Source organism: Chelonia mydas, chromosome 7 (assembly GCF_015237465.2).
Source record: "Chelonia mydas isolate rCheMyd1 chromosome 7, rCheMyd1.pri.v2, whole genome shotgun sequence".
Lineage (NCBI taxonomy): Eukaryota > Metazoa > Chordata > Testudines > Cheloniidae > Chelonia > Chelonia mydas.
The window spans coordinates 119,319,750-119,345,556 of record NC_057853.1 but is presented as its reverse complement, the minus strand read 5'-3'; the positions used below and the strand labels follow the sequence as shown (position 1 = coordinate 119,345,556).

The following is a 25,807-nucleotide window of genomic DNA, read 5'->3' as shown; positions in this document are numbered from 1 at the left end:
TCTCTGCAAGTCGTTTAATTTGATATTGCCCTTTAAAAGAGTTTGTATGATTTCTCAGCTTCTGTGAATCTTACAAATATTTTCATCTGAGCTAAAACAGCATCAAGTTTTGCTCCATTGCTTTGATTCAGTTACATGCTTTACTGAATGTAACCTCTTCCCTAACAGAACTGAGTCTAACAAATGGACTAAATATGAAGTGGAAGAATAAGGAAATGTGCATATGGAGCCTCCTTTCTAACTCCCCTGCAGACCTTAATAAATGGGTCTAGTTGCTTCCATTTGGAAGAACTTCTTGAGTGGCTATTTATTCTTTGGCCCCACATTTCCTACTGAACTGCTTTTGCCAGGGAAGAGCTGCTGAGAAGGAAAATTGGAAACCATAATAGCAGCAAAAATGGACAACTGGATAGAAAAAGCACTCAAGATGAAATATTTACTTCCCCTTAAAAATATAAGAGAATGCAAAGACTGTGTCAGAGAGACAAGGTAATCAGGTATTATCTTTTATTGGAGTAACTACTGTTGGTGAGACAAGCTTTCGAGCTTACCCAGAGCTCTTCTTCAGGTGTGGTATTTGGGTGTTTCTTAAAGTTCCAGCTCCTGACTGCATTTGATTTTGTAAGAATCCCAGCTTTCATTAAAAGTGCGTTTTTCACCCTCCTGGCTGCAGAGGGAAACTTGACCTGAGTACAACCTAAAGACTCAAACCAAAAGGCAAATAAAATGTTGGATTAATTTAATTTTATTTAAAAAAAAAATTTGTTTTAAACTTTTAAATACTGTCAACTAAAAAAAAAAAAAATAGCCAGTTCTGAAAAGTTCTCTAAATAGCTCTTTCCTGGAAATGACATCACCAATGGGGAGGAGTCCGGACACAGCAAGGACTCCTCCTTCAAGGCATAAAAAAAAGTTGTTAAACAAGTAAACATTTCCATGTAACGTTTACAGCCCTGACACTGCAGCACTAAACACCTGAAAATGAAAGTTTCTATAGACAAAAGTGAAAAGTGACTTTATTAGATATAAATATACAGCATGGTTTTTAAGTGACAGTGTACCCTTTTGAAAGGTTGAGTCTCTCTCAAGCATAGAAGTAAATGAGTGAGCCAGCTTGTTCATGAAGGTGAACTGTGTTTATAAAACCTCTAACATTGTGCTTTGGTGGTGAAGGTTGGGTCCACTGTGGCCAATTAATCTTGGTGATTAAATGTTTGTTGAATATTGTTCTCATGATGCCCGCAGTAGTAAAGCAACAAGCAGTGTATTTTGAAACTCCTGTTTGGGGCCCTTCTCTTGTGTTTGGGGCTGCTTTGATATATGTTTTCTTTGCACTTGATTACACTATCAACATTTGGTGCTCACTTGTCTCAAAATATTCCTTTTATCTGGCATTTTTCATATATAAAAGGTAAAACTTAACATGTCACCATTTGTAATAAAGGTATAGCATGCAGGAGAGTTGATAAGACTTCTCTTTATTCTCTAGCCCCAGTCACCCGACTTGGGTCAGGCTTACAAGAGATTATTGCCCGTGTGACGTGGCACAGATCAATTCCAGAGATTCCAGTAGTTACTGTTACATAATTATCATAGTTTGCACCTTTACCCAACTCCTGCCTATTCATGCTTGCATTAAATGATGCTGGCAAAGTCACAATACTTAAATGCAAATGTTTGTTAATTTTTCCGTTCTTCCATGTGTCTGAGGAATTTAGCACGTATAGAAATGAAGATCTATAATGATACTAGATAGTTCACTACATAGTTCTCCCAATTATGCCTCAATCCTGACCTGCAACAGTACGTACACAGCCTGGCCAATGTAATGCAGTCCTGAGTTGCATCCGCTGAGCTAGTCCAGTGCTTTATGGTTCTGCCAGTGCATCTCAGTCCTGGCCTGCAATGCTAGCTGGCTATTGTTATTTATCAGGTTTATTAAGGTGTTGCCTAAGGGGCATCCAAGAGTGGGACCCCATTGTGTTAGGCACTCTACACACACACAGTAGTAGATGGCCCATTGCCCCGAAGGGTTTACAGTCTAAATAGACAAGACAGGCACAGGATGGGGGAAGGGGTGTATAACACAGAAGCAGAGTGAACAATTGATGGCAGCAAAAACAGCATGTTAGTTCCATGATTTTTGTGGGTGTGGGGTAAGTTTAGATAGATCGGCTAAATGGAAGGGGAAGTGAAGATGAGGCGCACATGGCAGGGGAGACAAGGGTAGGAGGAGTGGCTGTGGAGGGAAGCTAAAGTGAAGAGCCTGTGAGGAGGGAGGGGGCGGCTGGCAGCAAACAGCTGATCAGCACAGGGCAGAGGAAGTCTGAGAACCTCCAGTTTTGACTGGAGTGTGCTGCAGTCTCTGCTTTGGCTGCTTCTGCTTCTACCAGCTGGAATCTCTGGCTGGCTCCTCCTCCTTTGCAGTTCTCCCCCAGGGCACCATGGTGGGGGCATCATCTGGCTCCTAGTGCCCCCAGAGTATATGGAGGTCTCCACTGCACAGTTCTGGGTCCAGGGTGAAGGTTGGCCTTGACTGGGTACCATTTTACATTTCTGAGATTATCTTGAGCATGATAGATTATAACATGGATTTATGATGTGCATAACTGAGGGCAGTGATGAACCACTAAATGCAGTTGCACTTGTGCCCTGAGTCAGCATTTCAGCAAAAATCTTCAGCAGTAAAAAAACTAGTTCATTAAACCCACAGCCACGTAAGCCCTCATTATTCGAATGTAGACACCTGATTACTTCAGTTCCCTTGTGCGTACTCTCTCGTGAGGTATTGATGATGGACAGGACTAGCCAAAGGCTAGTTATAGTCTGATATGTGAAACCTAATCAAATCAAGACATTAACTTGCGTTTGATGGATTTACTTATGAGTTTTTATGATTGATGATTCTTAAGTCTGGTCTACACTGTGGGCTGGATCAATCTAAGATAGGCAACTTCAGCTATGTGAATAATGTAGCTGAAGTCGATGTACTTAGATCTACTCATCGCGGTGTCTTCACTGCAGAGAGTCGACAGTTGACGCTCCCTGTCAACTCTGCCTGCGCCTCTCACTCCGGTGGAGTACCGGAGTCGACAGGAGAGTGCTTGGCGGTCGATTTATCGTGTCTAGACTAGACGTGATAAATCTACCGCTGGATTGGTCGCTGCCTGTCGATCCAGCCGGTAATGTAGACAAGCCCTTAGATACTTTTCGTGTGTTGGTAGACAACCATTCTTCCCTTTTGTTACTGTTGGAGGTTTACAAAATATATCGTATAAGAGCTGATTGTGAATTAATCAAAATACAAAGTTTGTGTCTATCCATTTTCTGAAGGCTTTCTGATTTACTTCCTTAATTCTGACTAATAGTGGCTCATGAATATGGCCTCTGTAGCAAAGGGAGAAAAAAAATCCCTCTGACCTCATCCTCCAAGGAAACCTGCCCAACACCTTCTAAAATCAAGCCTGGGAACTTAAATTCAAAACTCAGCTAAACACCAAAAAGCATGGACTTAATAAAGACACTGGATTAACGGCTCATTACAACTATCTGTAACTCACTATAACCCTCCTTTGTTCTACGACTGTAGATGTGTTACTGCCCACTTCATCTTGACTGGTCTCTTGTGCGGTGTATTAACTCCTTATCTGTTCCACCTTGTATTTAGCTGGGATGCTCTGCTCCAAGTACCTCTCCCAGACCTGAAGAAGAGCTCTGTATAAGCTCGACAGCTTGTGAATTTGGTCCAATAAAAGATATTACCTCATCCACCTTGTCTCTCTAATTCTATAGTTATATACAATGTAATCTCATTTACGGCTCGCCTGTGACTGACAGTTCAAGTAGCATATGTGTGAAGGTTAGAGACGTTAAGTAGTTTAGCCTCAAAACTGACCTTCCCTAAGTTTGACTTGGATACACAGTGAGGTCTGAGTGCAGAACTAGGAGTAAGAAATTTGATTCCTCATCCCAGCACAGATGCATTAGTGTTCTCTGTGGTTTTAAACAAATCGCTTAACGATGCTGCCTCAGGTTCCCCATATGCCCACCTCCAGATGGGTGTTACAAGGATTGTTTGTAAAGCACTCTGAATATGAAGCGTTTATAGAAATCCTAACTAGCCTTTTATTAATACAGTTTTGAAAATAGTGTACTATAAAGTTTTAAATCACTATTTATACAAGTTGTAAATAAAAACAGCTTTGCACATCCCCTGTTAGTAGTGGAGTTGTCAACACTGCGATGGGTTTATCATTTACGGGGAAACAAACCAAAATAGCCAAGTTTTACTTTTATTTATTTATATAGTGTGTATTATAAATGCAATTGGTGTAATGCAAAAATAATCCAGATTAACGTGTCAAAATAATACAGAAAGGATCTTCAGACTCTACCAACTCAACCTCAGAAAAATCCTGAGCAATAGATGGGCCTTGCAGCATGCCCATCAGCTTGCTATGCTGGCTGGTAGGAACCGAGTGCCAGGCTTGAGGGCCCTCTGCTGAAAACGCCTGCCCCCAAAATGGTACGTATCAATGTTCTGTCAGCTCACATGCAAGAATGGCATTAGACTTGCTGGGGCCCAGGGCAGAAACTAAGGAGTGGGCCCCCACCCTGCCTCCCTTACCTGCTTACACATTGGATTTCTGCAACGTTTCTGAAGCCAAAACCCCAACCCCACCAGGCTGACGCTGGAGCCCTGGCCCTGCAGTTCGGGGCTGAAGTCTAAGCCCCACTGTGCGGGGCCCCCTGTGGCATGGGGCCCTCGGAATTTGCCCTGCTTGCTACCCCCTAATGCTGGCCCAACTCATGTGTCCCAGAAAGTCTTGGCTCTTGGAGGATAGCCTAAAACCCAGAGTATACAGGGCTTTATGGGGAGAGCCAACTCCTTAAACCCAGAGTATATGGGGCTTTTATGAGCCAACTCCTTGAATTGTACCTGGAAACTAGTTGGAAGCCAATCAGTCTTTGCAGAATAGATGTAATGGGTGCATGCATAAAATGCTAAGTAAGCAGACAGGCACTTTCTGCTCTAGCCGAAGTTTGAATGTCCTTCAAGAGAAGCCCGGTGTAGGAATCTATTCTGGAGGTGACCGTAGATGGATAACTGTGATGAGGTTACCAGCAGAGAAGAATGGTTGCTATTAGCCAAGTGAAGGTCGAGGTGGGAGAAGCATGCTTGCGAATTGCTGCTATTTGACAGCCGGACGCAGCCAGTCGTGTCCAATAGGACCCCTGCATTGCAGCTGTAGTACCTGTGGGAAAGAATAATGCTTTAATAAAACAAGGGGGGAAAATTGGTCAGGTAAGTTTCCCCCCTTCCCCCCCCCCCCCAATTTCTGATGGAAGTGAGTGCAAGAACAAAACATAAAGTGGCATTTGCTGGTGTCCTTTATGCTTTAAGCTTCAACTATCTAATGGTTCCATTATTAGTAGCACAGAAAGTCCTTTCTCTGATTAAAATGACCTTTACAGCTACTCATCTAAAAATAGCTGCTAGACACAAAAGCACTATAGCACAATGCATTAATCCTTTAATTTTTGCCTCCATGAGACAATAATTTTTTGCATGTGTGCGTTCTCTTATTACAAAAATATTCTTCCTGTCCTTTGTCTTGCCCACACCTGTTTTTTTTCCTTTCATGCCTCACTTTAATAATTAATAATAATAATAAAGGTACATTGTGTTTGCCCAGGAGACATTTGAAATATAAGTCACATTGTTTGGGTATCTTGGTAACTAATAATTCAATGGCCGAGATTTTGTAAAAATTAATCTTCATTTAAAAGAGCTGCAGTTGGAGGCTACCATAATTATTATATAAGCACCATGTGTTCAGTGTTCCAAATAATAGTCTAAACAGAGTGTTTACAAATGTTAAATAAAGATACAGCCCTTGCCCAAGAAGAGCTTGCCCTAAATCACAAAGTTCCAACGAGAACACGTTCGGAGATTTGGGATGGTGATAATTTAAATCTTTCATGTAATATAGATGGGAATGGAAATGGCATGTTATTGAAGTAAGTTTAACATTTGCAGGCCTTGTGGGAAAAGAGGGTTTTCAGGCTGTGTGATTGAGTTAAGTGGGTGGCAGCCTGGCATATAAACAGAGGAAAATATGATATTCCATGCAGCCCTCTGTGCCTACAAGACATTGAATATCACAGGGGAGTGGGGACGGGGGGACTCTAAATCAGGTTTGCATCACTTATGGAGTAAAGGGACAAAGTGGGATGCAGTGAGAAATCAAAGTTTAACAAAGTGCCTGGTGGTAGTTACAACATACTTCACAAGACAAAACATTCAGGGTCACCAAGTCCCCCCTGTAAGTACGTGTAGGCAAGGATGATATTGTGCAGAGTTGGGCTGGAAAGAGCAGTTGTCTTAAACTTGACTTTTGTAGACAAGGGGGAGTCAGCGAGGGAACTCAGAGGGATGATGATGTGGTTTGAACAACTTATGATGAAATCCCCCAAAATAAAATTGAGCTTTAAGTAAGTGAGACAGTCCAGGGAGGTTTATATCTTTATTACAGGTGGTTGCTGCGAAGTCTTAATTTTTGCTCTTTGAAATGTTATACTTTGAACAGAAGAAAATATGTATTGGAATAAATGCTGTTTAATTCCTTGAAATGTACATCCTGGTGCAAAGCAACATTTAAAATGACAGTGCGGGATTCCAGCTCTGGCCTGTCTCTGACTCTAACTCATAGTTGTTTGGTTGACACAAATAATGTTGCTTTAGAGTTTGTCAGAGCTGCAAACCCAAATTTCTGATCTGAAAAATCAAGTTCTGCATTTTCTTCCTTGTGCATCATCAACAGTATTACAGTTTTTTTCAGTTAGACCTTAAGTCTCAATTCTGTTGATGTATGAGCCAGGAAAGAATCTAGTTCATTCTCCAATAGCATTGCTGCTGCGTGGCTAATAGGAGGAAAAAATGGTTTGTAAGTGGACAGATATGACTTGGGATACATCAGCCGCAGAGACATTGTGAGATGTGCCATTTCTAGTTATTTCCTTGACCATAATTGCACTTTGGGAAACAAATGCTGTGGTTAAAGACATTGAAATGTAAAATTCTATGATAGCTCAGCAGAATGAGTTGAACATTTGACTATCATATTAGAAATTACAGGTGGAAAAGACCTACAAGAAGGATGTGGAAAAATTGGAAAACGTCCAGCGGAGGGCAACAAAAATGGTTAGGGGACTGGAACACATGACTTATGAGGAGAGGCTGAGAGAACTGGGATTGTTTAGTCTGCAGAAGAGAAGGATGAGGGGGGATTTGATAGCTGCTTTCAACTACCTGAAAGGGGGTTCCAAAGAGGATGGATCTAGACTGTTCTCAGTGGTAGCTGATGACAGAACAAGGAGTAATGGTCTCAAGTTGCAGTGGGGGAGGTTTAGGTTGGATATTAGGAAAAACTTTTTCACTAGGAGGGTGGTGAAACACTGGAATGCGTTACCTAAGGAGGTGGTGGAATCTCCTTCCTTAGAAGTTTTTAAGGTCAGGCTTGACAAAGCCCTGGCTGGGATGATTTAGTTGGGGATCGGTCCTGCTTTAAGCAGGGGGTTGGACTAGATGACCTCCTGAGGTCCCTTCCAACCCTGATATTCTATGGTTCTATGATTCTATACCTTTCGTCCTATCGAGGCGTGGGACATCTGCTTTCTGCATCTAGCATTTAAAAAAAAAAAATCCCCTCCAGTAAAGAACGTAAAACACGTGGCACTTTTTAACACTGTTTAATTGCATTAATACTTCATGATTGAACAAGCTTGATTTCAAAGCAAGTCTAGCAGCGGGGTTGTGAGTGGAAAAAGCAATCGCTTGCAGCCGAGCTCTTTGGGAGGTCTGTCTGGCAGAAGGTTCTGCTGCCCATACGGAGCTAGCAGGACAGGCAGCCCTCTCTCTTTCTGCCTATTAAGCAGGTGGGCTGCTGATATCTTTTCATGGCCTCTTCCCCAATTCAGAGTAAGGGAAAGTAGCACACTGTTCTGTGTTTTCATGAAGCTGTGAACATGCTCAGAAACCCCTTTACAGTTTGCAAGGCTTCTGGGAACTCTTCTTATGGAAGAAATGGAGCAGGGCTCTTTCTGCTGTGTAAGGGGACGTAGGAGGCTTTTCTTTTAGAAACTACACTGCTACTTCGAGGTAGGCACTTGAGGAGTTGAAGCCAGAAGTGTGACTTTTGTGGAGTGTGCTAACTCTTGATTAGGTTGGTGGGAGGGGTGGGAATGTTTTAATAATGATACTCACATGTTCCTTGAATCCAAAAATAGAATGTCGTCTTTTTTATAAAAAAAAAAAAAAAAAAAAAAAAAAGCATATGGGGTTTCATTGACATGAACTATAATTGGTCCAAGTGGTATGTTCAATGAAAGTGAAATATCACTTGGTTAAAAAAACAAACCCTAAAATGAAGGAATAAAAAAATACACAGTGTATCTAGTGAACCTATTAGCCTTGGTAAATACCAAGAATATGACCGATGTTCTTCACCTATTATGGTGTGTACTTGAAAACACATCACTTAAGCGTGTAGTCCTATTTGTAGTAACATGTAAACCAGTGGTTCTCAACCTGTTTGACATTGTGGGTCACATATGCGGCCCACAGTGTGTTACCTGGGCCGCAGATTGAGAACCACAGCGAGGGAGGACTGCAAAGTGATAAAGTACAGCTGATTTGGCTCCACTCCTAGAATGCTGAAGCTTCCAGGAAGCAGCTTTACTGGAAAGCTGATTTTATATAAACGAGGCTGCTAATGGTAAGAGAATAATTTCAGAGCTGAATTTTACAAGAATATACCGTAATTGCCACTTGGATTTAAATAAACTCAAGCAGTTCTCACTCAGATTACAACATTCTCTATTTATAAAGCATTTCCTCTGCTTGACACACAGCCTCAGCAATACAACAAAGTAAAATGTGGAACAAAATCTCTCTCTCCTATGTACAAAATGTCCAAACCACAAAATGGGATACCTTAAAGATGAATGGGAGGGTGTGTAATAAAAGGCAATGTAGTCTAGTCGTTAAAGCATTGGACCATGTACAGTTGGTAGACCTGGGTTCTCTTCTCAGCTATGGAAGACTTGGGCAGTGCTTTCGCTCTCTCTCTGTTTGGGTAAATTTGCATTAATACTTATGTACCTCACTAGTGTCTTGAGAAATCTAATGCATGTGTTTAAAATGCTTTGAGAGCCTTGTGTGGAAGGCGTTATATAGTTATATTTTAAAAATATAATGTTAGTAACTTGTGTGTCTCTGTTTTTAATTTTAGGACAAGCAAACCTGCCTGGGTGTCAACAATCAAAGTTATATATGTGAAACAGGTCACTGTTGTGGACAGTCACAGTGTTGCAACTACTACTATGAACTCTGGTGTAAGTCCTTCCTTTTTTTATAGTCTCCTTTCATAATCTGCATGACCATGAGCCTTTCTGATCCTTCTTCTGGGTTTCCTTCTTAAATTCCGTTTATATGTTGCCATCCAGCTGTACTACAGCAGTGACAACAACTGGATCCCTGCTTTGGGCTGGGCTGGAGTGTTGTGGTAATAAGGACCTGGCATCTTCTGGTGTAATGGCAGTGGTACTTCCTACCAACAGCCATGACAGAGAACTTGGAGTTTGCAACAAAAAAACCTTCTCCATTTGGCTCAGGCAGTTGTTTGGCTTCAGAGATAAGCACAGCTTTATCTTTCATTACTTTAGGCTATCTGCAACAGAAGTACTGTACAACACTGGGTTGGTTTACATTTGATTCACTTTGTTTAGAAGTAAGGCTAAGATTTTGTCTCGGATATTTTTAGTAAAAGTCAGGGACAGGTCCCGGGCAATAACCAGAAATTCACAGACTCCTGTGACCTGTCCCTGACTCTTACTAAAAATATCCGTGACAAAATGGGGAGGGAGGAAGGTCCAGCACCTGCGATGGCTGGGCAGTTCCAGGGTCCTCTTCTCCCACGCCCACCACAGCTGGGCAGCTCCAGGGGTCCCTGCTGTGGCTGGGAGCTCTTGTGAGCCTCACTGCAGCAGTTGTGTGGGGTCTCCTTGCAGAGGCTGGGTGCTTCGGGTCCCCCTGCTGCCCAGTGGCTGGGAGCTGCACGGGGAGGGAGAGGGGCGCCGCTAGCAGCAGCCGAGAGCTGCCCTGGGCCTGAAGTGAAAAATGTCCCGGAAATCTCTGGAAGTCACGGATTCCTTGACATAATTGTAGCCTTATTTATAAGGTTTTCTTAAGCATTAGGACTAGAAATTTCATCTTTTTAAAAAATAAGTTCAGATTTGGAGCACAATTCCTCTGGTGAGGAATGGATTCTGGGCAGATTCCATGGATGCAGAGTAGGTCTGTGGGGCCCTGATTAACATACATTGTTGTCTACACTCCTTGCTAGCTCAGTTTTTTACCTAAGGAACTGAGATGTCCTCCAAATCGATTAGAAGACAAAATATAGGCAAGAATTCCTTTATGCTGCAAATACATCTGCTGACTCACAAGGACTGGAGATGTCAGATTTAGAGTGTGTTTACACTTAAACCACTACAATGGCGCTGTAACACTTCAGTGTAGACACTGTCTATGCCAACAGGAGGGGTTCTCCCATCAGTATAGGTAATCCACCTCCCCAAGAGGCAGCGACTAGATCAACAGAAGAATTCTCCTGTCGGCCACTTACACCAGGGGTTAGGACTGCATAGCTACATGTCTCAGGAATGTGGATTTTTCATACACCCAAGAGACATAGCTATGCCGATGTAAGGTCCCAGTGTAGACTAGCCTATTGCTGGAGGGCACCAAACAGAGAGAAGCTGATACCAGATAGCAGGATTCTTATCAGAGGTGTAGGGGAAAAGGGAGGCTCAAAGGACAGGAAGTGAGAATGATCACTCCACCAAATACAACCCAAGAAATGGGGTGGTGATATTCTGTGTATTTCTAGAATACCAAGGGCTTGGGTAGAAAGGAGGGCCTGCGCACAAACCCCCTGGAACTGTTGTGAACTGATCACCCGTCTCTAATGTGCTGATACTATTCATCGCCACACCCTGTAGTCTTGTTGCTTTTATGTAACTGTTGTACCTACTGCTTAATCCCTCTGATACTGGCAGTCTGTTTCCCACAGTGAGACACTTATGTAAAGTGTAGTAACACAAACATGAAGAGTTCCGATCTCTCCAGATTCAACAGCAGTAATTCCTGATGCTTCGTCCTTTGTCTGGAAATTTGTTGGACCTAAATTTTGCAACAGGGTCCTTGAATACAGCTGCTCTTTGGAAGAAATATGGAAATCAGAAGACAGCTTCTGAAATGTTTTAAAATGGAGATTGTACTGAAGTGAAAGCAAACAATGCAATCAGCATAGTAGTGCCTGTTATTTTTTTAATATTAAACTCAGTTTATTTTACACTGAGCCCACATCATCAGTATGTGACAGTTCTTTGCATTGACAGTGTCTCACTGCATCATAAAAGCAGCCAGGAAATCTGAAGAATTAGGTATCTGGGATCCAAACATTTGGGACATTTGGCTGGGGAAAATGAGGAAGGCAGTTGAAGATTATGGGATGAGTAAACTCATTAACTGGATATATGTGCTAAAGTGTTCATTGGGGAATAGGTAACAATATAGGGATTCAAACTGGCATTTTTAGATTTGAGTCCTTGCCCAGTTTGTCTCAATGGGGCAACTCCTGCCTCAGAGCTGTTACTTCAGGCTGGCTGCAGGCCCAGGCAGATATCACTTCAGTTTACATTTTTCAAGGGTTTCTTTGCATCCATGGGAACAATTTTTTTTTAAATGAAAGTTCAGATTCTGGAGCCCAGCTCTGCATCTATAGACTTCATCCATTGCCACAGAAATCACAGAACAGCAGGACCCTGGGTAAGTATATCTCGTGAAGCGCTTTGAGATCCTTCAAGATGAGAGGTGCTATGTAAATGTTATAGGCAGTTAAATGACAATATGGAAAGCAGTGGTGGTGTTGAAGCCCTGTTGGTCTCAGGATTTAAGAGCGACAAGGTGGGCGAGGTAATATCTTTTATTGGACCAATTTGTGCTGGTGAGAGAGACAAGCATTTGAGCTCTAAGCTTGAAAGCTTGTCTCTCCCATATGGAAAGCAACTTAAAGATGATAGTCATTGCAGAGAAACTAAATGAATTCTTTGCTTCAGTCTTCATGGCTGAGGATGTTAGGGAGATTCCCAAACCTGAGCCGTCTTTTGTAAGTGACAGATCTGAGGAATTGTCACAGATTGAAGTGTCACAAGAGGAGGTTTTGGAATTAACTGAGAAATTTTACAGTATCAAGTCCCTGGGACCAGATGGCATTCACCCAAGAGTTCTGAAAGAACTCAAATGTGAAATTGCAGAACTATTAACTATGGTTTGTAACCTGTCCTTTAAATCAGCTACTGTACCCAATGACTGGAAGATTGCTAATGTAACTCCAGTATTTAAGAAGGGCTCTAGAGGTGATCCTGGCAGTTACAGACCGGTAAGTCTCATGTCAGTACCGGGCAAATTAGTTGAAACAATAGTAAAGAATAAAATTGTCAGACACATAGAAGAACATAAATTGTTGCTCAAAAGTCAACATGGTTTCTATAAAGGGAGATCGTGTCTTACTAATCTGTTGAGTTCTTTGAGAGGGTCAACAAACATGTGAACAAGGGGGATCCAGTGCACATAGTGTACCTAGATTTCCAGAAAGCCTTTGACAAGGTCCCTCACCAAAGGCTCTTACGTAAATTAAGTTGTCGTGGGATAAGAGGGAAGATCCTTTCATGGATTGAGAACTGATTAAAAGACAGGGAACAAAGGGTAGGAATAAATGGTAAATTTTCAGAATGGAGAGGGGTAACTAGTGGTGTTCCCCAAGGGTCAGTCCTAGGACCAATCCTATCCAACTTATTCATAAATGATTTGGAGAAAGGGGTAAACAGTGAGGTGGCAAAGTTTGCAGATGATACTAACCTGCTCAAGACAGTTAAGACCAAAGCAAACTGTGAAGAACTTCAAAAAGAACTCACAAAACTAAGTGATTGGGCAACAAAATGGCAAATGAAATTTAACGTGGATAAATGTAAAGTAATGCACATTGGAAAAAAATAACCCCAACTATACATACGATATCATGGGGGCTAATTTAGCTACAGCTAATCAGGAGAAAGATCTTGGAGTCATCATAGATAGTTCTCTGAAGACGTCCATGCAGTGTGCAGCGGCCGTCAAAAAAGCAAACAGGATGTTAGGAATCATTTTAAAAAGTGATAGAGAATAAGACAGAGAATATCTTATTGCCCTTATATAAATCCATGGTACGCCTACATCTTGAATACTGCATACAGATGTGGTCCCCTCATCTCAAAAAAGATATACTGGCATTAGAAAAGGTTCAGAAAAGGGCAACTAAAATGATTAGGGTTTTGGAACGGGTCCCATATGAGGAGAGATTAAAGAGGCTAGGACTTTTCAGTTTGAAAAAGAGGAGACTAAGGGGAGATATGATAGAGGTCTATAAAATCATGAGTGGTGTGGAGAAAGTGAATAAGGAAAAGTTATTTACTTGTTCCCATAATATAAGAACTAGGGGCCACCAAATGAAATTAATGGGTAGCAGGTTTAAAACAAATAAAAGGAAGTTCTTCTTCACACATCGCACAGTCAACCTGTGGAACCCCTTGCCTGGGGAGGTTGTGAAGGCTAGGATTATAACAGGGTTTAAAAGAGAACTGGATAAATTCATGGAGGTTAAGTCCATTAATGGCTATTAGCCAGGATGGATAAGGAATGGTGTCCCTGGCCTCTGTTTGTCGGGGGGTGGAGATGGATGGCAGGAAAGAGATCACTTGATCATTGCCTGTTAGGTTCACTCCCTCTGGGGCACCTGGTATTGGCCGCTGTTGGTAGACAGGATACTGGGCTAGATGGACCTTTGGTCTGACCCAGTATAGCCATTCTTATGTTCTGTGACAGGGTTGGGCCACATGGCTACAGGAGAGTAATAGAAGGCACATATATTAGCCCCAGGCTAAGTAGGTCCCTTTTCCCTGGGTAAAGTTAACAGGGAAGGTTCCAGAACAATCAGGAACCTTCTGGAAACAATTAAGACAGACAGGCTGATTAGAACACCTGCAGCCAATCAAGAAGCTGCTAGAATCAAGGCAGGCTAATCAGGGCACCTGGGTTTAAAAAGGAGCTCACTTCAGTTTGTGGTGCGCGTGTGAGGAGCTGGGAGCAAGAGGCACTAGGAGCTGAGAGTGAGAACATGGACTGTTGGAGGACTGAGGAGTACAAGCATTATCAGACACCAGCAGGAAGGTCCTATGGTGAGGATAAAGAAGGTGTTGGGAGGAGGCCATGGGGAAATAGCCCAGGGAGTTGTAGCTGTCGCACAGCTGTTCCAGGAGGCACTCTAGACAGCTGCATTCCACAGGGCCCTGGGCTGGAACCCGGAGTAGAGGGCGGGCCCGGTTCCCCCCAAACCTCCCAACTCCTGGTCAGACACAGGAGAAGTTGACCTGGACTCTGGGTTCATGAAAACGGCCAAACTGAGGGCTGCCGTGAATCTCTGAGGCGAGCAAATCTGCTAATAAACGCAAGACCCACCAAGCTAGAGGAGGAACTTTGTCACAGTTCTTAACAGCCATTTCATGCATGGCAACAGCTTTGCTCTCCACGCAGCCAGCATGGGGACTCATATTAATAATTTTTAATAATGAATGGTTAAATTGCCATTTTAAACTGTGGTTGCTTGCTTTATGCTCATTGCAAATTTTGATAAAGCTTTTGACGTTAAGCAGTGCAATCCATATACTGAAATAGCTGTAGAGAAGTTTCAGTTCATATTGACCTTTTCAGGACCTGTGTTCCCTCTAAGCTGCGCGGTCACGTGGCCGCCCAGGAGTCAATCAAGTGCCGCGCATAGCGGCGTGTGTTCAGGCGCTCCATCCCCTCACTGCTCTGCAGCCGCGTTACTCCTGCCCTCTGCCTTGGAGCGCCTGGCCCCTTTTCCCTGGGTAAGGTAACAGGGAGGCTCCCAGGACCCTCCTGCTTGCTGTGCAGAGTGTGGGGGGGGTGCTGATGTCAGGGTGTCCCCCTTCCCCTGCCTCCTCCTTCCCCATGTACCCCATCTCCATAGAGCGGGGGAGAGGGAACAGGGGTCAGTAGCAGGAGAGCTGCTGTGGTCTGAGCCTTTAGGTGAGTGCCTTGAGAGACCGTGTGCTGTCTCTTTATAGACTTCTCCAGCAGCCAGCACACGCATACTGTCTCACACACTCCTGTCACTGTCTCTCTCTCTCACGCACTCTGTCTCTCACACACTCACCTCGCAACACATACTTGTTATGTTGTTACTCCTTTGTACTTCCTATAATGCACATTAAGGCTATATCTACACTACCACGGTAAGTCGACCTACGCTACACAACTCCAGCTATGTGAATAACATAGCTGGAGTCGGCGTACCTTAGGATGATTTACCGCGGGTCTCCGGGGGATCGATGGGAGAAAATCTCCCATCGACTTACCTTACTCTTCTTCTCGAGGGTAGAGTACAGGGGTTGACTGGAGAGCAATCTGCTGTCAATTTGGTGGGTCTTCACTAGACCTGCTAAATCGACCGCCAGTGGATCGATCTCAGAGCATCGATCCCAGCTGTAGTGTAGACATAGCCATATTCTCTGTAATTTTATTCTTGCAAAGTGCTGTTGTTTTAGTTTTTGACTGGTCTATGCATTTCGTAGTTTTATTTCTCTTATGCTGCTTAAATTTAATTCTTTAGTAGTGAGTTCTAAAATGTCTAACCTGTCCTGGCTGGAGTAAATATCCCTATCGTAACTTTTTTAAAATATATCTAGATTTTTTGTTTCTACTGGTGGCGCACATGTGCATGTAACAAAATTTATTCCGCACATAGATGGAAAAAATTACAGGGAACATTGTTCAGGCCTCCATCACCCCTGTGCATTTGAAAACTAGTTCCATGCCTCTTTGCCAGTCTTGCTGAGACAAATCCTTGATTTATTTACCACAGTGCCTTGGGGGAGGGATGTCAGGAGAGGATGTTTTTTGGAATGGAAAGAAACTTAGTCCTGGCCAGCCGGAGGTGCCTCCTGTAATATGATCCCATCTTGTGGGCAGTGGGAGAAGTTCCTGTAAACAGGTTCTCTTTCCACTTTCAGGACCTGGAGGGAGCCTTGGTTTAGAAATCAGGGGCCTGAAAAGTTCTAGAAATAAATGGGAGTGAGAGGTATGTGGTGTTATGAACCAATTAAAGGAGATGATGGTATGTGTGTGTGTGGGGGGGGGGGGCAGGAGGAGACTAGGAAGCAAAATCATTGTATTATTTTGTTAAGGGGTGGAGTGGAGGAATAAAGAACATGATATATCAAGCAGGTGGACGGGCTGTGTTTAAAATTAGATAACAGCTTGGTCCAGATTCCTCACCCATCCCTTAGTAAGACAAAGTTTGAACGCCTTGGTGCCAAAAAAATATAGCTATATAGTCTGAATTATCTGTTGCTAAGCACAAGGAGAAAATGAAATGGGAGAATGTCACTCTGAAGAGAGCCTTCCTTTCTTTTAGATGAGGATTTCAAATGGAGAGAACACCTACGTTGCGGAGGCGTTGAGTTGCCTTAATGTTTTTAAAGTGCTTTTGGAATCTCCAGATGGGAGGCGCTAGCCAAGTGGTAAATAGTGAGAGTGCAGTAACCACTGTAAATAGGTTAACAATTTCCATTCTAATCCCCTTTTCATTTGCTTATAATTTGCTGGAAATTTCTGAGCTTGGCCTTTGTCTCTAGGTGACATTTTTGAATGTTGAAGCTGAAATGTCATCTTTGAGCATGGAGAAAGGAGGAAAAGGATACACATGAGGTAGTTACCGCCATTTTACAGATGAGGAAATTGAGGCTCAGAAGTTGTGACCTGTCCAAAGTAAAAGAAATGTGTAGCGGCTTTGGGAATCAAATTCAGGTCTCCTGACACCTATTCTTGTGCTTTTACCAAAAGACCATCCTCAATAGCTATTGGTCATTGAGTCAGTAAAGTCAGACACTAGATTGGTCTGGGGACCAATCTTATTTAATATTTTCATTAATGACCTTAGCACAAGAAGTGGGAGTGTGCAAATGATATTTGCAGAGGACACACAGTCTCTCACACACACACACAAACAAACTCTCTCTCACTCACTCACCTCCCAACACATACTTGTGGTGGTGTTGTTACTTCTTGGTACTTCCTGCAATGCACATATATTCTCTGTAAATTTATTCTTTTAAAGTGCTGTTATCTTATTTTTTTGACTGGTCTATGCATTTCATAATTTTATTTCTCTAATGTTGCTTAAACTTAATTCTTTGAGTAGTGAGTTCTAAAATGTCTAACCTGTCCTGGCTGGAGTAATTATCCCGACAGTAACTTTTAAAAAAAAAAATTATATCTAGATTTTTTTGTTTCTACTGGTGGTGCACATCTGCACGTTACATCTTATTGGTGCACGTCACAAAATTCATTCTGCACATAGATGGAAAAAATTAGAGGGAACATTGTTCAGGCCTCCATCACCCCTGTGCATTTGAAAACTAGTTCCATGCCTCTTTGCCAGTCTTGCTGAGACAAATCCTTGATTTATTTACCACAGTGCCTTGGGGGAGGGATGTCAGGAGAGGATGTTTTTTGGAATGGAAAGAAACTTAGTCCTGGCCAGCCGGAGGTGCCTCCTGTAATATGATCCCATCTTGTGGGCAGTGGGAGAAGTTCCTGTAAACAGGTTCTCTTTCCACTTTCAGGACCTGGAGGGAGCCTTGGTTTAGAAATCAGGGGCCTGAAAAGTTCTAGAAATAAATGGGAGTGAGAGGTATGTGGTGTTATGAACCAATTAAAGGAGATGATGGTATGTGTGTGTGGGGGGGGGGGGCAGGAGGAGACTAGGAAGCAAAATCATTGTATTATTTTGTTAAGGGGTGGAGTGGAGGAATAAAGAACATGATATATCAAGCAGGTGGACGGGCTGTGTTTAAAATTAGATAACAGCTTGGTCCAGATTCCTCACCCATCCCTTAGTAAGACAAAGTTTGAACGCCTTGGTGCCAAAAAAATATAGCTATATAGTCTGAATTATCTGTTGCTAAGCACAAGGAGAAAATGAAATGAGAGAATGTCACTTTGAAGAGAGCCTTCCTTTCTTTTAGATGAGGATTTCAAATGGAGAGAACACCTACGTTGCAGAGGCGTTGAGTTACCTTAATGTTTTTAAAGTGCTTTTGGAATCTCCAGATGGGAGGCGCTAGCCAAGTGGTAAATAGTGAGAGTGCAGTAACCACTGTAAATAGGTTAACAATTTCCATTCTAATCCCCTTTTCATTTGCTTATAATTTGCTGGAAATTTCTGAGCTTGGCCTTTGTCTCTAGGTGACATTTTTGAATGTTGAAGCTGAAATGTCATCTTTGAGCATGGAGAAAGGAGGAAAAGGATACACATGAGGTAGTTACCGCCATTTTACAGATGAGGAAATTGAGGCTCAGAAGTTGTGACCTGTCCAAAGTAAAAGAAATGTATAGCGGCTTTGGGAATCAAATTCAGGTCTCCCGACACCTATCGTTGTGCTTTTACCACACGACCATCGTCAATAGTTATTGGTCATTGAGTCAATAAAGTCAGATACTAGATTGGTCTGGGGACCAATCTTATTTAACATTTTCATTAATGACCTTGGCACAAAATGTGGGAGTGTGCTAATGATATTTGCGGAGGACACAAAGTTGGGAGGTATTGCCAATACATAGAAGGACTGGAATATCACATAAGAAGATTTGGATAAAATTGAAAACTGGAGGAATAGAAATGGGATGAAATTTAATAGTGCAAAGTCTGAGGTCATCGTTTTAGGGACTAAATACAAGAATTTTTGTTGCAAGCTGGGGACATAGCCATTGGAAACAACAGAAAGGAAATACCTGGGTGTACTCGTTGATCACAGGATGACTATGAGCCACCAATGTTATGCGTCTGTGGGGGAAAAAAAGTAATTCAATCCTAGGTCCATCAGACAAGGTATTGCCAGTAGAGAGAGAGAAGTATTAGCACCATTATACAAGGCAGCTGGTGAGACCTCATCTGGCATACTGCATGCAATTCTGGTCTCCCATGTTTAAGAAAGATGAATTCAAACTGGAACAGGTGCAGAGAAGGGCTACTAGGATGATGAGAGGAATGGAAAACCTACCTTATAAGAGGAGACTCAAAGAGCTTGGCTTGTTTTACCTAACCAAACGAAGGCTGAGGGGAGATATGATTACTCTCTATAAATACATCAGAGGGATAGGAATTATTTAAGTTAAGAGCCAATGTTGGCAGAATAAGAAATGGATATAAACTGGCCATTAATAAGTTTAGGCTTGAAATTAGACAAAGGTTTCTAACGATCAGAGGAGTAAAACTCTGGAACAACCTTCCAAAAGTAGTAGTAGGGACAAAAAACCCTAACTTGTTTCAAGACTGAGTTTGAGTTTATGCTGGTTGCCTGTGATGGCATGTGGCCCATCTGCAACTATTAGCAAATATCTCCAGCCGCCAGAAATGGGACACTAGATGGGGAGGGTTCTGAGTTACTACAGAGAATTCTTTCCCAGGTGCCTGTCTTGTGAATCTCACCCACATGCTCAGGATCTAACACATTTGGGATCCAGAAGGAATTTTCCCCCAGGTGAGATTGGCAGAGACCCTGGGGTGTTTTTGCCTTCTTGGTCAACATGGGGCATGGGTCGCTTGCTGGTGTTTGAACTGGAGGAAAGGGTGGAACCTCTGTAACTTGCAATCTTTAAATCAAGATGTGAGGAGATCAGTAACTCAGCCAGAGGTTATGGGCCTATTACAGGAGTGGGTGGGTGAGGTTCTGTGGTCTGCGATGTGCAGGATGTCGGACAAGCTGATCACAATGATCCCTTCTGGAGTTAAAGTCTGAGGGTAGGTCTACACCACGGGGTTAAGTCAACCTAAGTTACGCAACTCCAGCTACATTACTCACGTAGCTTAGGTCGACTTATTGCGGTGTCTAAACCGCGCTGGTTCGACAGGAGAAACTCTCCTGTCAACTTACCTTATAATGCTTCTCATTCTGGTGGAGTACCAGAGTTGACGGGAGAGCGATCTGCGGTCGATTTAGCGGGTCTTCCCTACACTGGCTAAATCGACCCCCGGTGGATCGATCGCTGCAACATCGATCCACAGTAAGTGTAGACATGCCCTGAGTCTGATGTCTGACAAGGCAAAGCGTCCCTCAAGGGCTTAAAAAAACCAAACCAAAACAACAATTTAGGGCAGTAGGAAAATACAGTACGTTGGAAGAATAACCTCATTGTAACAAGAATGAATCATAACACATGTGCGCAATTAGCTGAGTCAGGTTGCATGTGCAATCTTAATTTTGGCATTTCATCATTTTTGAGTGCTTAACTGAGTAGCCATAAGAAAAGGAGTACTTGTGGCACCTTAGAGACTAACAAATTTATTTGAGCATAAGCTTTTGTGAGCTACAGCTCACTTCATCGGATGCATTCAGTGGAAAAAACTGAAAGCTTATGCTCAAATAAATTTTAGTCTCTAAGGTGCCACAAGTCCTCCTTTTCATTTTGCAAATACAGACTAACACGGCTGCTACTCTGAAACCTGAGCAGCCATAGTGTTTTACTGGCAGTTTTATTCTATGGAACTTTTATACAGATAGGTGCTCAGTAAGTAAGAATTCTAGGCAGTTAGAATTATATCTAGATCTGTGTTTCCTCTCAGTTGCCTCTGCTGCTTTTACCCCTGAGCAGTGATACTGATCACCTCAATTCTGAAAGAAAACAAATCTTTAATATGCAGCCACTGAGAGAAGGATTATAAATGAAAAACGTTCTCTGTTTGCAGACAGCACCATTTATATTATTGCTGTTCTGAACCATGTTCTCACTAACCCTCTGCATGCGTTCCCTGGAACCTTGAGAGAGGGTTGTTGTTTCCCCCCAACACATACACACACACACAATCCTCAGTCAGGATATTTGTGCTGAGACTGTTAGTTTTTAAAACCTTCGCAATGCTGCAACACTTGCATATTCCAGGGAGGATTTGTAACTGAGATTCATGTCCAAGAGTTTTAGTCTCCCATTCCCTTTGATTTATCCTCTTTCGTTTTCGCTCCCAGCTGTCCTTCGGCATAACTGTGTCCGTTTTCCTTTATAGAGGTTTCTGCTACACCTTACCTTTCTTTCAGCTCCTTATCTGGCTTACCTCTCCTACTCTGTACCTTTGACAGCTCTGCTGCTCCGTATCCACGAGTGTTTCAATCCATTGCTGCCGTTAAGTAGCCTAGACTAAAATAGAGAAGGAGAAATTAAATTAAAAACCTGTCACTATTAATGTTTCTGAAAGTTTGTCACTTATTTTCTCACCATTTATAGCCAGTTTCAGAAGATAAATGTTTGGCAAAATCATCTTAAGCTGTTTAATGTAGGTTGGTAAGAGTCACAGATAGAAGGGTAGAGGAGGAAATATACAGTACAGAGGTCTTGGCCCTCTTTACTGATTGCTTTATTATATAGGAGCAGCAGCAGTCTTGCCTAGTCTGGACTATTATAATCTAGTACAGGGGTGGGCAAACTTTTTGGCCCCAGGGCCACATCGGGGTGCGAAACTGTATGGAGGGCTGGGTACGGAAGGTTGTGCCTCCCCAAACAGCCTGGCCCCTGCCCCCTCCCACTTCCCGCCCCCTCAGAACTCCCGACCCATCCAACCTCCCCTGCTCCTTGTCCCCTGACTGCCCCCCCCCCCCGGGATCCCACCCCCTATCCAACCCTCCCTATCCCCTGACTGCGCCCCAGGACCCGCTGCCCAACCCCCCCACCACTGCGCGCGCTGCCACCACCCCCTTATCATGCTGCTCAGAGCGGCAGGAGCTCACTGCCCGCACGTAAGCCCGCGGGCCGTAGTTTGCCCACCTCTGATATAGTACCTCTTAAACATCAAGGAAAGGCAGGATAGTTCCTTAGGAACCCTTCCTAGGGTGTGTCTACACTACAATTAGACACCCATGGCTGGCCTGTGCCAGCTGACTTGGACTAAGGGGCTCAGATTACGGGGATGTTTAATTGTGGTGTAGACGGGCTCAGGCTGCAGTCTGAGCTCTGGGACCCTCCCACCTTGCAGGGTCCTAGAGCCTAGACTCCAGCCCAAACCTGAACATCTTTACCAGAATTAATCATCCCCTTAGCCCGAGTCTGGCTAGCCTGAGTCAGCAGGCACAGGCCAGCTGCAGGTTTTTAATTGCAGTGTAGACATACCCCCAGTGGTCATTTTACCTCTGACCTTCTTCTGCACCTCTCGCCGCTTTGGTTTGCCTGTGTACAATATTATCTCGGAGTTGGTTCTCCAGTGGCCTGGACATGTTCTGAAACTTGATGTCCACCTTGGATTCATTTGAGGCCATTGTTCAACTTGCCGTTTGTATTCTAGTAATAGAGACTGGGGATCGGTTGCCCTAGGCTGGTCCTCACTAGGCCTCTAGCATTGTTATTTCATCTGGAGCATAAAGAAGTTATTTATCTCTAGGTAGTCTTTCCCGAGGACAGAGACATAGACTTCAATAGCGTTTGCTGATTTGCTGCCTCATATTGACTGTAGTTGAAAGATGATGAAGCTACAAGCAGGGATGTTCAGAACTGTTTATTATGTCTTTTATTATTGTGTCCAGGTTTTATACAGTAGTTGCGTCATGTGTATATTCACCACCATCTAGGAGGCTAAGAATTAGCTGCAGTTAACCTCCATCGCCACATGTTCAAGTCAGCAGCTCTGAGGGCAAAAAAACGGGTTGGAGTTTTGACGATTCCACTCTACAAGTATTTGTTACATTTGGCAGCTTCAGCTGTTGTATGATAACGTACATTGTCAGTCGCCTCATAATCCCTTCTTAAGAGACAGCCACTGATTTGGAGCAGCTTCTTCTCTGAAAAGGCAGGATATTGACATGGCCTTTGTGATCAGAGATGTCTTTTCCTGACACAATCTGCAAAACTCCAGTGCACCAAGCTTGCAACATTGATTAAAGTGGTCTCCCATTCTTGGGTGATAAAAATATTGACCCTTCAACTAGCTTTTATTCAAGCATCTTTGAGGAAGATGCTGCTACTTGGAAGTATGCCTTTCAGTCAGTGAAACTGCCCCACATCCCCTCCTGTTTGGACCAGATATTGTGAAGCCAAGATCATTACCCAACGTGCTTGTCAGACAGAGAAGCACTCTGTGGTGTATTTTGGCTTGGCCTTAGTGAGTTGCCTGCCAACAGAACAGTGGCATTTACCCAAGATTACTGTGATCTCTAGGGCAGATTATTCTGTTCCTACCCTTGCAACACGAACACAAAAGAAAACAGGTTTTCCATTTTGTACTGGATAAAAGGAGCTTCCCTCAGTGAAATCTTTGCTTGGAATGTTGCCCTTGGTGAACATGGTATTTGTGCCTCCTGTTGTCAGACAGAAAATGACCTCCTCCCCTCTTGGTGAAATGTTGTTATAGGTTAGGCTTCGAAAAAAAAAAAAAAAATCTGGCAATTCCATGGCCATTGGCCCAGAATATTTTATAGGGAACACTGACTCTGTGAGTGGTAGTTTGACGTGGTTACTATTTCCTAGGAGGAGTAGGTGTTCCATCCCATCCCTGATTTCTATCTCCAAAGACACCGATGTGTAGCAGAAAAGGGTTTGATTGTATTGGGAGCAGAACCTCCACCCACAAAAATCCTAGTATGGCACCTGTTTTGGCTGTCTTAAGCTCAGAATTCATACTGTTGTTACCGGGACAGTGTGTTTGATGCTGTGTATGGAACTAATGTCATTGTCTTTAATATCTTTTAATAAAAGCTTTTGACACTATGTGGCACAGAGCTCTTGTGGAAAAACTTAACTCCCTGGCTGTTACTGATGCAATAAACACTTTTGATTGCATCACTATTGCCATATCCTCCACAGATTGCTGTTGATACCAGTATGTCTCAGAGGCAGACCTTTTTTGAGATGAGGGCAGCCTCTGTTTTTGACAGAACTGTTTCAGTAAACTGAGAAATATTCAGAAACTTCTGTGAATTTGATGATTGTCCTGTACATCTTTTTAACCAAGAATATGAGCCGCTCTGTCATTTCTGTCTATTTGAAAGATCTTGATGCCATCGACCAATAGGCCAAGAAGTGATTGGTCATTCTTCCAAAGAAGGCACTTTCCATCTCAGGGTAGCCTGATCCCTGCCTGTTCTTTTATCACCTTCCTTGGAAGGATAATTTTGCTCAGCCCAAAATGAAGCCAGCGGGTATCTTCCACGTGGGAGGGAGAAAGTTGTTGAAACACATCAGGGAAAGATTTTCAAAGGCACAGAGGGCAGGTAGGTGCCTGACTTATATTGACTTTCATTGGGAGTTGGGTGCCAGACTTCTATTTTGCCTTTTGAATATCTCCCCCATTGTTTGTATGAGGTAGACTTGCTCTCTCTGTCTTTAAAACAACACTTGCAAGGCTTTTATTTAGTCCCTCCAGAAGTATATTTTATCCTGTGCATAATGGAAAACACGTTTTCTTTTGTGTTCATGTTCCAAGGGTAGGAAACAAAATGCAGGCCATACTTACAGGATTGGTGGTCGTTCTCAAAGCTCTGCTCTAGGAATTATTTTGGGGAAGGTCTGTGACCTGTGTTATACAGGAGGTCAGGCTAGATGATCATAATGGTTCCTCTGGCCTTGGAATCTATGAATGTTTCTCCAGATTAGGAGTGCAGCTGCTGCCATTGTGCTCAGCCATGCTTTGCCAGCTCAGGATCGCCACCAGTCAACCAACAGATCATTCTCTCACCATTTCTCATCTCTGTGGGTTTTCTGACAATTGTTATGTGGCCAGTCTTGTGTGGGTGACTTTGGAAATCCCCTACTCTCCCCCACCTCCAGAAAGAACAACCTATTCTGTTCATGATCCTGCATGTGTTTCTGTTCACATTTTCACAGTCGCTCGTTCCAGGTCAGTCAACACTCAGTTCACTCACATATAGTTCACTCCCTAATGTGCTTTTCCCCTCTCTGAAGCACAGTATTTTCAGTGTATCTTACTAGCCTTATAGTCATACTTCACTTCAAATAAATCGTTGCACTACACATTTGCTAGGTTTTAAGATTTTTATGGCCTGCAACTTTTAACGTCTTGCACTATGATCCTCTCATCTAACAAGCTATTCTGGCCTGGGCTGAGTCAGTAATAGGGGCATGGCGGGGAGGCCACATATGAATACCTACAGGATGCAAGAAGTGTTGGTGGTCAGTGAACCAGTCCCTCCGCGTGGTGTTTGCTGGCTCTGGTTCCAGAAATTCATATGAGGAATACAGCAGAAGTCTTGACTGCTTCTGGTCAAGAACAATCCCATGATCCTTTAAATAAGAATAGGGTGTGGTGTATTGGTCGGATGACAGGCAAGTTAATTATGTTCTGCCTCCCTCAAAGTCCACCTGCAGTTTCAGTGGAATCCAGCATTAATTTACTATCTTGAACTGTTGTGTGATATTGCTGTGTTGTTCAGTTGCCACACTTCACCCCAGAGGTAACTGTGCTTTACTTGAGCCCCTCCATCCAGCTTGTCTATCAGTTTGTCTTGTAAAGCACTTTGGGTTCCTTTGCAATAAGATTTATTTAGAAATATTTGATTTGTATCTGGAGGACTAAGACGTGGGAGGGAGCAGCTATCCCAATAGAAGAATTCTGCTGTCTCAGCT

At 43.1% G+C, this 25,807-nt stretch overlaps 1 protein-coding gene and 1 long non-coding RNA gene across 10 annotated transcripts in view; both read left to right on the top strand.

Annotated features, from left to right (window-relative positions):
• WBP1L (WW domain binding protein 1 like) overlaps positions 1-25,807 on the top strand; it is an 81,428-nt gene that overhangs the window by 43,885 nt on the left and 11,736 nt on the right. For 5 of the 9 annotated variants that reach the window (XM_037905867.2, XM_037905866.2, XM_037905870.2 and 2 more), the window contains exon 2: positions 9,294-9,396. The exons of 1 other annotated variant lie outside the window; for it this stretch is intronic. In XM_037905867.2, coding sequence (XP_037761795.1) covers positions 9,294-9,396 — 103 coding nt within the window. Of the gene's footprint in view, positions 1-4,374; positions 4,526-9,293; positions 9,397-25,807 lie in introns of all 9 variants that reach the window. 3 more of the 9 variants (XM_037905873.1, XM_037905872.1, XM_037905871.1) reach the window with 1 other exon arrangement.
• LOC122466490 lies at positions 16,285-19,206 on the top strand. The gene is made up of 3 exons (XR_006292054.1): positions 16,285-16,704; positions 16,819-16,891; positions 18,211-19,206. It is a non-coding gene; the product is annotated as an uncharacterized LOC122466490 (long non-coding RNA).